General features: G+C 37.7%; 1 protein-coding gene across 1 annotated transcript in view; it reads right to left on the reverse strand.

Moving 5' to 3' along the window:
- Positions 1 to 3,359: 3,359 nt before the first annotated feature.
- Positions 3,360 to 13,235, reverse strand: part of PLCG2 (phospholipase C gamma 2) — a 45,733-nt gene continuing 35,857 nt past the window's right edge. The window contains exons 25-32 of the mRNA XM_065733105.1: positions 12,273 to 12,375; positions 10,864 to 11,073; positions 10,098 to 10,243; positions 9,164 to 9,278; positions 7,738 to 7,905; positions 6,972 to 7,060; positions 4,706 to 4,890; positions 3,360 to 3,944 (exon numbers count right to left, since the gene is read on the reverse strand). Of these exons, the coding sequence (XP_065589177.1) occupies positions 3,902 to 3,944; positions 4,706 to 4,890; positions 6,972 to 7,060; positions 7,738 to 7,905; positions 9,164 to 9,278; positions 10,098 to 10,243; positions 10,864 to 11,073; positions 12,273 to 12,375 (1,059 nt within the window). The 3' untranslated portion in view covers positions 3,360 to 3,901. The remainder of the gene's footprint in view (positions 3,945 to 4,705; positions 4,891 to 6,971; positions 7,061 to 7,737; positions 7,906 to 9,163; positions 9,279 to 10,097; positions 10,244 to 10,863; positions 11,074 to 12,272; positions 12,376 to 13,235) is intronic.

Consider the following 13,235-nt stretch of genomic DNA (forward strand, 5'->3'; position numbering starts at 1 on the left):
AAAACTCAAAAAAGCAGAAATGAAAGTCTGCCACTCCTCAGAATTATTTAACAACTGGTAAAAAGAACAGTGCTGAGGTTTTTAAACATCTCTTGGCAGCTGCTTAATCTTGCATATGCAGCACGTCAGCATAAAACTAATGTCTGCCAGATGTACATGAACAACTTATGATGTGTGTGTGTATATTTTTTAGAAGTTTCAATGTCAGTCATCCTTGAGAAGGATTTTTTTTTTTAATACTGTCACCTCCTAGGAGACCCAACCAAATTTTTCTTTAATTTCTATGCTAATTCCCACATGCTTTCAGCCATAGAGTGATACATTCACAACACAGATACGTCATACTGGTTCCAGCTCAACATATATAATTTTTTTTTTATTAGAAAACTGAGAAAACTTGATTCCCAAGAATTTAAACAGAACAAAAAATCACCATGTAAAGACATCGTGGCTTCACCCAGCAACACTTACACCCATGCAATTAAGACAACCTCATTAGCAGAAAGTGCTTTAATACGATTTTACCATGAACTGTGGTTCCAAATTACTACAAATTTCAGCTCTCACTTCTTTAGACTTGATTGAGTTGATAAAAAATCTCATGCTCACTACAGCTGAAGTTACTATCTACCTGTTACTGGAAAAGGTCAGTTAGCAGTTGCATGTTAAATAGGATCTTTGGCCTTTTCCTTCTGCAGTGCTTGTTTGTATCCAGATAAAGAGCAACAATAACGACTTTCATGAAAACAATCATTAAATCAGTTCATCTTAAAATGTACAGAAATGCCCTTCCTCCAACCTCTAGCACAGCACACCGTGACATTCCAGCAGACTGCTGCTCAGTAAGAACTCACGCACACTGCCTGGCGATTTTAAGCCATGAAATTCTTCGAACAATGCATAAACAAAGAAGCTTCTGGGACCATTCACAGCACTGCTATCAAAAGATATTTATTAAAATAAGTTACTTTAAGAATTTAAAACAGACTCCTTGAGAATAAACAATTCAACAGGTAACGCTCTTATAAATGATTTTCCTCCTAGATTATAAAATTAGCACGCACATTCAAACCTAGTTTCATATTAAAATAGCTGCAACTGTGCACCTTGACAAAGAACTGAGAGCTGGACCTTTGGAGTTAAATCAGTGCCAGATACAAGAAAGCAGCACACAGCCTTGCCCAATGCTCAAGTCAAATGCTCACTCAGTCATTTTCCTTCTGAATATAACATGTTTAAACTCAGGTAAAAAAAAAAAAAAATCCTTCTGTAAAATGAAATGGATTTTCCTAAATACCAAGGAGTACTTCATACAACTTTTAATATGATATCTGCATGGAGAACCTACACACAACTTTCTGAAGGATGTTAAGATGTGCTAATTCTTAAACATTTGCACAGCAGCAGCACAAGGAACTCCTACAAATCATACAATGGCTGTCCTGTGTCAGGTATAAAGATAAGGAAAGTAGTCAAGCCAAATGATTCACGTGGGCAATTTGGCTGTGTCTGCTCTGGAACTGAGCTAGAAATAGTAAAGTTAAACCACAAAATCTAGGATCTAGGATTTGTTCTCCCTGAGCATTAGCATCTTGTGGTCCCCTTTTTTTTTTTTTTTTTTTTTAATTAGTACAAGCCCAGCTGTTACTAAGCTGCCTAAAAATCCTGTTCTACCTGTAGAAACAGCTTCAGAACCTTCCAGGCAGGGCTTTGGGTCACCTCATCTGATCAACACTGACAACACAGTGTTCTCAAAACATAAAACGCGACACACATCAGCTCCTGAATGAAATATATAACACAGAGACTGACCATATGACACACTAAAATATGTTCTGGAAAACATTACATGCAATCCATGTGCACCTAAGCTCCTCACTATCCAGGAACAGCAACTGGATCAGCCCTTCATACATGGGTACTGCAGATAAGCCAGCTTTGTACAGCAATCTAGTATGAATAGTCTAGAAATTACCTTTAACTTCATCCTCTTCTCTTTTTCAGATGGCTGATGGGTATTTTATTTCTTCATTAAAAGTATCTAAAGAAGTTACCCTATTGTGGGATGCTATTATACCATTTCCATCTCAAGATAAGTGAGACAACTTTTTTTCATAATAACTAAAGCCTCAGTGGACTTCCTCAATCATCAGCTGTGAATAAACAACAGCATCAATTAAGCACATCTTGAAACAACAGAACAGCATGGGGAGCAAGAGAAACCAAAAATGGCTGAGGCATCTTCATCAGGAAAGGAATCCCAAAGGCAGGAAAGTTTTTCTGTCATCAGAAATACAGCACGACGCATGCAACATTTTATGGTTCAGACAGTCATTTAGACAGAACTTAACTCCTGTGCACACCTGTGAAAGAAATTCACTTATACAAATAGCAAAACTCCAGCCACGTAGAGAGAAAAGAACCAGGAATTTGAGAGTAGTAACATAGTGCTAGCAGAAAGAACTGACAGGTACACAAATTACCATAACTGGTTTCAAATATGCCATCCAAGGACTTTAGTTCCACTCTTGCAGTGAAGCATGCTTCCTAATCTATTGAGATTTCACATCTAGCTCACATGTAGCTCTATGTTCTTCACCTGACTAAAGATGTAAGACTTATGTACCTCTATATCCATGCACACTGCCATTCTTGGATTAGATGTATTTTGGTAAAACAGTCTTGTAAAGGCAAAGGGACCAGCACAAACAAGGAGATGTGACAGAAGGAAGGAAAAAAATGAATGCTCACTTGTCTCTAGGGACCTAGGCTCACAGGGAAAGAATGCCAAAAGGAGGGATCTCCAACAAGAGATCCTTCCTCAGTGGCAGTCAGACCTTAAATGAGATCTAAGAGTGATGCCTTCACCTCTGCTCCCAGGGCTGACCCAGATCTTCCCTTCAGGTGCTCTATCAGTAGCTCAGGCCATGACTCAGCAGTCCCCATACAGAACACTATAATCTGATGCTATTATTTAAGTAGGACTGCAAGACTAAAAAAGGACAGTTCATTAAAAAAATCATTTCTATGCACATTAGCAGCTGAAAGGATTTGAAAAATGATGCTATATCAAAGTAAGTGCTTTTCAGAGTTAAAATGCCTTTCTGGAAAAACAAAACAAAAACAACACAATGAAACACCACGTAATTACTTTAAAACCTTTCCCTCCAATACCTTAATTTAGGACCTTAAGTTTAGAGGGGCTGCAAACACAAGTTCACACTGTTCTCTTCTTAAACCTTTCACAAGGAAGCAACTAAAGTCAAACAGCATTTTTGATGTCAACAGAAGTAAGGTATTATCTGCTACTCAGAAAGGCCACAGAGAACTTCTCACAAGAGACAATACATTATGAGCTGTTAGCTGCCCAAAATTATTTATACAGTATCACAAGTACAGTCCATTGCCTAAGGTAAGGTAATATACATTTAAAAAAAAACTGTTGGTGCAAAAGTGCTTTTACAGCATTTAATAAATTAAAAACTCACTACCAGTTAATCTTAAAGAGCCAGGTTGTTAAAGTGGTGTGACTCCATGCATGCAAATTGTTGTGAATGTCTTATCTATAGCCTGCGTACACAGATACAATAGACAATTTAAACTTGTACTTCAGGTATTGATAAGCACTGAAGTCTATGCAACTGCCCACCTTCAGAGTTTTAATACACAGAAAGCCTGACCTGCACAGAGGTACAGGCCAGACTTTGTACAGAATATAACTTATTTGGAATTAAAACAGTTTTTCTTATAACAAGAAATTATTAAGAAAATCCATCTTCCCTCCTCTTCCTCCTCTTCAATTCATTCAGCATGATGAGATCTTCACAGAATAGGATGACGAGGATAAATCAGTATCTCCACCTGAACTGCTCCATAAAGCATGCATCAGTAAGTGATTGCTTTAAGAGTAGAATTTGCTGTTACTGACTTTCTTCTCCCTTAATCTTTAGGGAAAAGAAGAAGAAAAAAAAAAAAGTTAAGTCTCCTAGATATTTCCCAGAGTGAAATGCTTTACTATGTTCATTTTACTTAAGACATAAATGGTGAGTAATGTATCAGCAACAAGGATTGTAATGTTTTGCGTGAAATAAATGGGAATAAACCAGTGATTCATACAACTGTTCAGTACACACATAAAAAAGTTAAAAAATATATTTAAAGAAAAAAGTCTTCCTCCCATCTCATCTCACAAAGCCACAAAGATCTACTCAAAACTTACAGCTGATAGAGGGAGCCTCTGTCTTCCTCATAACCAACCCAAAGGTGGCAGCAAATAAGACATACCCTTCCCTCAGCTTTGGATAGGACACTGACACTTCAGTGGTCTTAAAACTGTTTTTATCTTTTGTGTTATGTGTCTCTGGAAGCATGTTTTGCTCCCATGGATTTAAGATGCTCAGGACACCACCAGGGACATAGCTTTGACAATGCAGGAGAGAGATGGTTTGTTCATTTGGCTATATAGAATGCATTTGCAAGCTTTTCTCCTAGAAAGCAGGAAAAAAGAACAGGATTACGTTTCACTGTAATTACTGAAACCTAGATTTCACTGAACAGCCATTTCACTGAGTCTGCTGGCCTCTAGTGGTTTGCAGCCCTGTCTCACTTCAGATACACTCATCCTACTCTGACTACTCTTAGATGCTAAGATTTTCTTAACATTAAGCCATAATTGGAGCTGCCTTGGAAAGAATTATTGACCCACCTCCGGTTACACGTTTCTTGACACATCTGTAGTTTGTGTTCATTCACATTGAACTCCCTTAATATAGCATCTCTGTTAGGGTTCCTTACATTCATGTGGGTGTCATAAAGGAATAGCTGGTTATTAAGCTCCTCCTGGCGCTTCCGAAGCTGCCGACATGAAGAATAAAGCTCTTCTTCATGTTCCTTCAGAAGAATATTGGAAATCAGTGTAATGCTGGTAATCAGTGGATGAAAGACATACCCAAGATTATACAGAATCAACAGAGTTTGGGGTGGAGGGGGAGGCTGTTTTGTTTTCCTAAACACATTCCATTATCTTTACATAATGTTTTCTAATTTTCTACCAGGTTTCTGCAAAGGAAGACTGGTTAGCTTGAGCAAAAACTGCACCAGGCTCCACACAACAATTCACACATATGCATGCTTACATTTGCAACATTCTTGCTACTCTATTCCTAAGGAAATTGAGTAGTAATTCCCCTTGATAACTTTGTACTTCATCTCCAAGAGAATACAGATGGAGACCTGTATTATAAACAGGCCTGCTATTAAATTATTTTGTGAAGGGTCATTACACAAATAAAGAAAAAAAAAGGGCTGAAGAACAGATGGATACAGCCCTGATCATTCCTGGTGCTTCTTGAATGATCTGGCAGATCATTTGATTTTGGCATTTGATTTAATCACTTCTAGAAGTTGATTAACCATGGCAAACCTTGATTTGCTGCAGACTGCCAAACAAAAGGAAAATTTTATTGCAAGTTCTCCTGCTACTGCGTTACCACCAAGAAACATCAGACTCTGTGAAAATATGGAGCTACACTGCATCTTCCTCTGGCCTAACAAACTGAAGGTGTTTCAAGAGTGTGAAATGTGCTACCACCAGAGGATCTAGTGCTGACAGACTGGGAGACACACTGCTGCTATGAACAACACTAAGAGATACACCTGCCCCAGGCAAAGAACAATCTGAATTTCTGAAGAGGAATCAGCAATACATCTATGCATCATTCCCATGCTCAGTATTAGGCAACAGTAAGTTGTTACCAATTTTCTCAAAGGCAACAAGCCAAAAAATATATAAATAAGTTTATCTGGTCTCCTGGATCAGACTCACATCCACGGAATACTAACACTTTAAATGCTATCTTCAAAGGACATACCTCTCTTTTCTTTAAACATGCACTTTTGGTCTCAGCTCCTTGCCTTCTCCTTCTCTTATAACTAGCCTACAGGAGAAAGCTACTATGGCTGCCAAAAATTGATTACATACAGTCATATTACATTGAGTGTTTATTAGGTGGCTTTGCAAAAATGTTAACAAGAGTGTCTGAAATAGGCTGCCACTCCCCCACGAAGAATGAGTCTACAAACTCAGTAATTTCTATTTCGGTGCACGTAACTGTAGGGACAAATCTCTCCAGAGACATAATAACCTACTGTTATTATGCAGAACCTGGTGTTTTAATCAGGAAAACTAACATGCACTGGTGTGAACTGCAGCATTAGCTAAATGGTTGTAAACAACTACAGATGAGTTGCACTTCTTCTTCCTCCTCTGAATATGGAGGGTACTGGAAAGTACCCAGAAACCCTCACTTCCCAGAAGCACTGTAAAATTTCATTACTTGTTCTCTGTGCCACTGTATTTAATAAGATATAATACAATACAGATTCATCTATAGTTATAATTGTATAGTTAGTTAAATATAGTTCTATTAATGTATAAAATATATAGAATAAAATATTATTGACATAGAGAGAGTCTGAGAATAAGCCTGCTTTAAATTAACGTATAAAGGAGCACCTCTGAAGCATCAACAAATGCCCTTTGCAAACCAAGCATTTGAATGTGTGGTTTCATGAGCAAAGGATGCATCATCACCATTTTGCCTTAAATGTATAAAAATACTAACTAGTATTTCAATCAGAAAAAAGTCTGAATTTCAGAGGTGAAACCCTGAGCTTAGCTAGCTTTGCATGGCATCAGTCAGTTAACAAGGGAAATACAACAACCATGCTGGTACAGCAAAAAGCAGTGGAGGTAATTAGGTTCTGTGCATTATTAATTTTAACAAGTAACCTGTCTCCTCAGTGGGAGAGTAGCTCAATTTGCATTACTGGTCTTCCCCAATATCTAAAGAAGCAAAATCAGACAATAACACATCAGACACTGGACAGAAAACTAAATCCTCATTTCCTGGTTTCCACAAAGAACTGCTAACACATAGTGTTAGTGCACAAAACAAACCAGAGGTTCTCACCAGAACTTGCTGCATTTCACAGTGAACCAGAAGTGAGGCTAGCTCTATGTCTTCACTATATCCATTCTTGAGAGGAACTGATCTAAAACCTGAAAGAAAAACAAAAACTCAAGTGCTTCACTGCTGAGAAGCAAAGACAAGAATGGTAGAACTAAGAAACAAAAGACTTTGTATCTAAGGCAGACACTCTGGCACAAAAACAGAAAACAAACCTTCCCAGATTTTACTCAGAGCACGTAACTCTGTTGCTGAAATGGAGTCCACAGTAAAGACAGTTAAAGACACAGGGGTTATATCAGTAAGGAGATAGGAATAATATCAAAGCATTGATCTTGTTGCTTTCATCTGAAAAACAGCACGAAGTAGGAGAGAAAGGAAGAACTTTAATGGAACCTCCTACTTTCACAAAAAGAAACCTCTGGGTCTATCAGTATACAATAACTATGTTTGGCTTTCACAGTCATGGCACACTATCAGTAGCAGCAGTTTAACCCTCTTGTGATTTTTTGTCACTGCAAATTTTTCTATGCTATCTAAATAAAATAAAAAATGAATAAATAAATAATTTCAGAAGGCAAGATAAGGATTATTTTAAATACTTTCACACTATCCACCCAGCATCATAATAAACAACAAATTAAAGGAATTCGGGTCAAAAAAGCACTTCTCATTTGGTGTGTTATAGCTGCCACTGTAGAGAACAAAATAATACCACGATTTTTAACATCCTTCTGACTTAGGCCCTCATCACACCTCCTATTCTTACCTGATTTGATTCCTTTGATGGGAAAAGTGGCATGTGCTAAGAAATTAGGGTCACTGAACATATCCTCCTCATAAACAACAAAGCGCAAAAATGCTAGATTTGGATCATAAATTTCAAATTTCACTTGCTCTGGACAGGGTGCCCAAACTGGATTAAGGCCATTGTCATCTGTAATGAAAAGGAAGCATTTACAGTATGAAGCAATAAATTCATTTCATTCATACATGGGTATGTATCCCAGGCCATTTTCTGGGCATACAAACACCCAAAAATCCCATTTACCATCTGTCTCATGTTGTAACCTCACTGCAGACATTTTGTATTTGTTTATTTGTGAGGGGAGATAGGATGAATCTTGGCAGGGATGAAAATCCACGAAGAAAAGCTATTATTCATCTTTAAATATCCAAAACCGCTGTGGATCCTAATTCATTGCTCAAATTCATAAGCCTCATGTTCCATATCAGAGGAAAAGCATGTACAATGTACAGTGCTGATGTATGATGGCCCAATTCATTTACGGAACACCAAGTAATGTGGTATGTGCAATGCAGTTAGGAATTCTGCTGTCTAAGGTCTTGGTCACTCCTGACAGAAATTTAAAATCATAACCCTCTTCTGTGTAGTACTGAAGAGCCACAATGCACATTCTGTTTCTAATTTTGTATTTATCTTCCACTGCTGTCTAAGCTGTAGGTTTCAGTAGCTTAGATAATTAGATTCAAAGCCTCTTGTCTATCACAGGAACACTACTGCACCCTGACATATTAAATTGGGAAAAGACATCCAGTCAGTTTATTAAAGATTGTTCTGTGTTATCTTCTTACATTCAAAATTTCAGTAATCAATTTTTGTTTGACTGCTGCTTAGATATTGCCCTATTTCAGTTGCTTAAATGAAGGTTCATGCACACTCAAACACACACACTCCTTATCCAGAACTCACCAGGAGTAAGCTTTGATCAAAATTTTACTGCATTGCAGGTTATACAGCTTTACAGCCACAGCTACCCAAGCTGTCTCTGAGGGAATGCCAGTCTCAGAACCCAAATTGAAATAAACACAGTCTGGGTCTCACAATACTAACTCCCCATTTCAGCCAGAATTTTGGCAACTGACTAACTCTGTAAGAGGCACTTTCAAGACAACGCTTTTAAAAAGCATGCAGACGATACAAAATGCTGCACGGGCAAAACCATAACACAACTGCAACTCTTTGTGAACTAACAGTTCAGGTTTTTTTCCCTGAAAAGTCTGGTATTCATTCAAGTTTTGCAAATTAACTCCGGAGAGTGGGAATGTGTAACTCATTCGATATCAAATTCCTCCCCCTATAGGTTGGTGGCCAATTACAGACATTGTAAATTCATTATTGTCACTCAAAGTTTAACCATGTCCCCACTACACAAAAACCTGCAGATACTCACTCACAACTGTTGTCTTGAATTTGTTGTTATCGTACTCAGCCCCACATATTTCTACCTCCACAAAGGGACACGCAATGCTTCTACCAAGCTTAGGGAGATGACGAGCACCTAGCACCTTCAAAAGAAACTGTGAGTTATAACCACAACCAGAGGAAAACCCGCGTGGGAAGGCAGCCCACAGAACTAAAAGAGAATTTCACTAGAGAAAGAAGAAAATCAGTTTGTCACATTACATTTTACCTTAAAACATTCCTGCTTCACTTCACAACCCTTGTTTACCTCTTTAAACTGCAGTGAGAAGCAGTTAATATGTTTCTGCCTCCTCAAAAAGCACATTTTTAAAGGACATCTCTCTTACTGAATAGCAACTGAGAACAGAAACATGCTCAATTTGCATTTGGCACTAGAAGACAACATGGTATAATTTTCAAATGATACATCCCATTTCTCCATGAAAATGAGACTGACATTCTGATTAAGTCACAGCATACCAAATCATATGATGAATAGGGGAAAATAATAATCAGCTTATTATTTTTTTCTGTTCAGTTTCTCTCCTTCATTATAAACATCTTTCATCCCCATGCTGCAAATTTCAGACTAGTTAATCTGCTGCTAACCAATCTCCAATAGGACATTTCTACTAAGAAGTTATTGGGTTGGAAACGCAAGTTAGTATATTTGCAATTTTTAAGATCAGTTACATAAAATTATCCCAAGATTGTGTTTTCAGTTCCGTAGCATGTGCTTCATTAGCCTGACAAAGATACGTATTTACTATCAGGAGCCTATCAGTTTTATCCTCAAACACTCCGACATTTAAGAACAGTATTTTGACAATCTGTCAGGTCTTTCTCTGAAATATAATAGCTTTATTTATAGTTTTATAGATATTTATGACTTGTAAAAAACATAATTTACAAAAGAGATTTACCCTCACTGTCATAATCATCTGCAATTTCCTCTTCGATTCATTTGGCATTGGGTCATATTCTTCATTTCTCATGCTTTCTGGCTGCAGAACATAGCCAGTGCGTCCATTTAGTGAAAACAAGGCATGGTTCAACTGCATGTATTTATCTAGGGAGAGAGTTAAACAGTCATAACAGAAAGATCCCCATTTGAATAAAAGGAAGTATCAGACTAATGGCTCCTCTCTGCAATTCTTCCTGGTTGCCACTTCCACAGAAGCAGTTGGAAAGGTAAGTTGGAAGACGCAGTTCCCTTCAGTAACTGAACCTGACAGGCTACTTTTCACCAATTTTAATCCCAATAAACCCATCTCCATTCACAATTAGTTTCCTGTGAATGTGTCATAAGCCAGCTTCCCTTACTGAGAAGCTGTGTACAGCTTTCCCTGTGTGTGAACAACTGTTCATCCAACTCAAGTTTACTGCAAATACCTCTGCTTGCTTATCATGAAGACATCAGAAGTAGAGTAAGCCCTTCGCAGGTAACGAATGGTCTACTCTGGTTCAAAGACAGGGAGACTGATTTTTGTGGACCTGCTCCAATGGAGGATTCACACACTCAACGAATTCTCAAATTCACATTCACAAACTCTCAAATTTTTGTTCTTTTATCACCCTTCTTACTGTGAATGACAAACGAATACAACAACCACAGTGACCAGAATAGCAGAGGGTCCATTAATGGTGAAAGAAGACACGGACTAAATCCTATTTAAAAGAAGTTATTACCTGGAGTTTGGAAGTTAAGAGCCACCATCTGAGAGCCACAAAGCCAGAGGCGAAACGGGTCATAGTTTGAGGAGTCAACCCTCTGCCCCTTCGGATAGACACGTGTCAGTCCCTTCAGGTTGTATTTCAGCAACTCAACTGGCTTTTGCTTAACAATGCTTTCTGCCTTGGTTTCCACAAAGGAACGGACTTCTTTGAAATCAGGATTTTCTGCACAAGGGAGAGAGGGAAAAAAAAGGGCTGTTACCACAGGAAAAAAGAAGTTGACATTTATGCTGTATTTCTAATAACATTTTGTTTTACTTTGGTTTGCTTTGTCCTTTAATGAAATAATTTGCACTGTTTTACTGCAAGTACAATAAATTGGTTGAACGTCAGGTCTGAAAGTTAAAATTGCCTGCCTGCCACATGCTTTGCAACAGGGCAGATAGTCCATAGCCACGCTCTTATCTCATCATTGCTAATAATGCACTTCTGACCACTGCGGGACACATTTAAATGAGACATCTTTTCCTGGGTTTAAATGGGTAGAAGAAAGGGTCAGCCAGGGTTACTCATGCCTCAAACAATGACTGTAATTATAATGTCTTAGCCACGGTGACAGCTTATTAAAAGCATTTGCAAAGAAGCTTAAGGAAGAAGGGCACATTTGCTGGCTTCTCTGGAATACAAAATACATATTTCAGTGTCAGATTCTATATGCACACTTACATAGATACCAGTTCTCACTTATATTAGGGAACTATATATCATTCCTATAGCTTACACATATGGCAGAGGCACTACAAAACCACTCAGAGTTCTTACAAATAAGCGTCAAGTTCTCAGCCAAATTTTTTCATCTCAAAAAAAGCCACCTGACAGATCACTAGTGAACTTCCCTATTGAAGTTATATTAAGACGATGTCTCTAATCAATTAGGTAAGAAATCTGGGACACTTTCAAGATCTCTCTTCTTTCAAAGCCTCTTTTCTAAAGGAAATTCACCAAGCCCAAGAAGCTTCCAAGTCTTTACCATGATTTTACTGACTACAAAAACATGGTGTGAGAAATGAGAACAATGAGAAACTATCTAGGGTTTCATCTCCTCATTTATGAGCTCTTGTTTCTTTGTTTCATACCACTAATTAGTTCCACATTTGGTCCCACACTTAAACCCTAACAGGTTGAGATATGTGATCAAAACAATTCTGATAAATCAGGGTCTTTTACTGGATACTTTATAGTATGAATAGCCTCAAGCTCCCCTACTGTACAATTCAAACTGTCACTGAAAATTCTCCATGGGTTAGGCTCAATATTCTCTAGTAGAGAAAGAATAGATTCTATCTTCATTTCCAGAATTTCAACTAACATCTGTACAGATTAGTAGAAAAGTTAAAATTCAGATATAATATTAAAGGAAATACCTAAATTGTCCTTGGTTTTGCTTGTTGGTTTGCAGTAGATTACCAGATCAGATAATTCAATAGCAATCAACTGATTTTTTTCCCAATACTTCCTCCTGTTCTCCTGTAAAGTTGAATAAAGTTTTAGATTATGGACACAGTAGGCAATATGGTACAGTAACTGCATTCTAACAAAATGACTATGTTGATGCTTTCTTTTTTGCCCAGATTCTTATTTGATTCTTAAAACACAGACATGGATTAACCAAGTGTGGGTGTTGTTTTTTAAAGCATATGTTACAGAGCTTACCTTAATCAATCCCAGTCAGAAGCTCAGCAACATTTTTTTTATTTAAAAAATAGTATCTTGGTTCTACTCCATTTTCATTAGATTCCTGACTCTACACCTCATGTAAATGCAAATGTATGAAGGAAAAAATGCAAAATATAGTGAAGTTTCTCTCTATTTACCATCTTAAACAGGAGCTAGGTCTTATTAGTAACTCCCCAACAGCTAAATTGAATCCCTAAGAGCATCATTCCTGTAATTTTCTATTTGCACATCAAACCAAAAATGTTATTTGTGGAAAATCATACGTAATCATTGAGGCCTCACCAATAATAAGCCCACTATACACTTCCCTGTTTGTAAGCACCTGCTATGTAGAAGCTGAGCCAAGGTCCTTGCAGCTTTAGTCTGGAGGCTACTGAAATCAGCAAGACTTGCCCTGAGCAGAGATGTTTTAGCTGGAGGCTTTTCAGACACAAGAAGCAATTACAGGTCAGAAAAATGTTAGAAGAACCCCATACCAAACAGCTATTAGCTTTGGTACAAGAGGTTACGAAGCAGCAGCAATTAGGAAGTCTTCCAAAAGAATTCTCTGAACAAGATGAACTGAAGAGGAAAGAAAATCAGAGAAGCTGATGAGTTGCTAGAATGTTTCACTGAATCAGAGTTTATACATTGAAGTTAAAGAAAAGCAA

Source organism: Cyrtonyx montezumae, unplaced genomic scaffold, assembly GCF_038088225.1.
Source record: "Cyrtonyx montezumae isolate F1298 unplaced genomic scaffold, pur_monq_1.0 scaffold_17, whole genome shotgun sequence".
Taxonomy (NCBI): domain Eukaryota; kingdom Metazoa; phylum Chordata; class Aves; order Galliformes; family Odontophoridae; genus Cyrtonyx; species Cyrtonyx montezumae.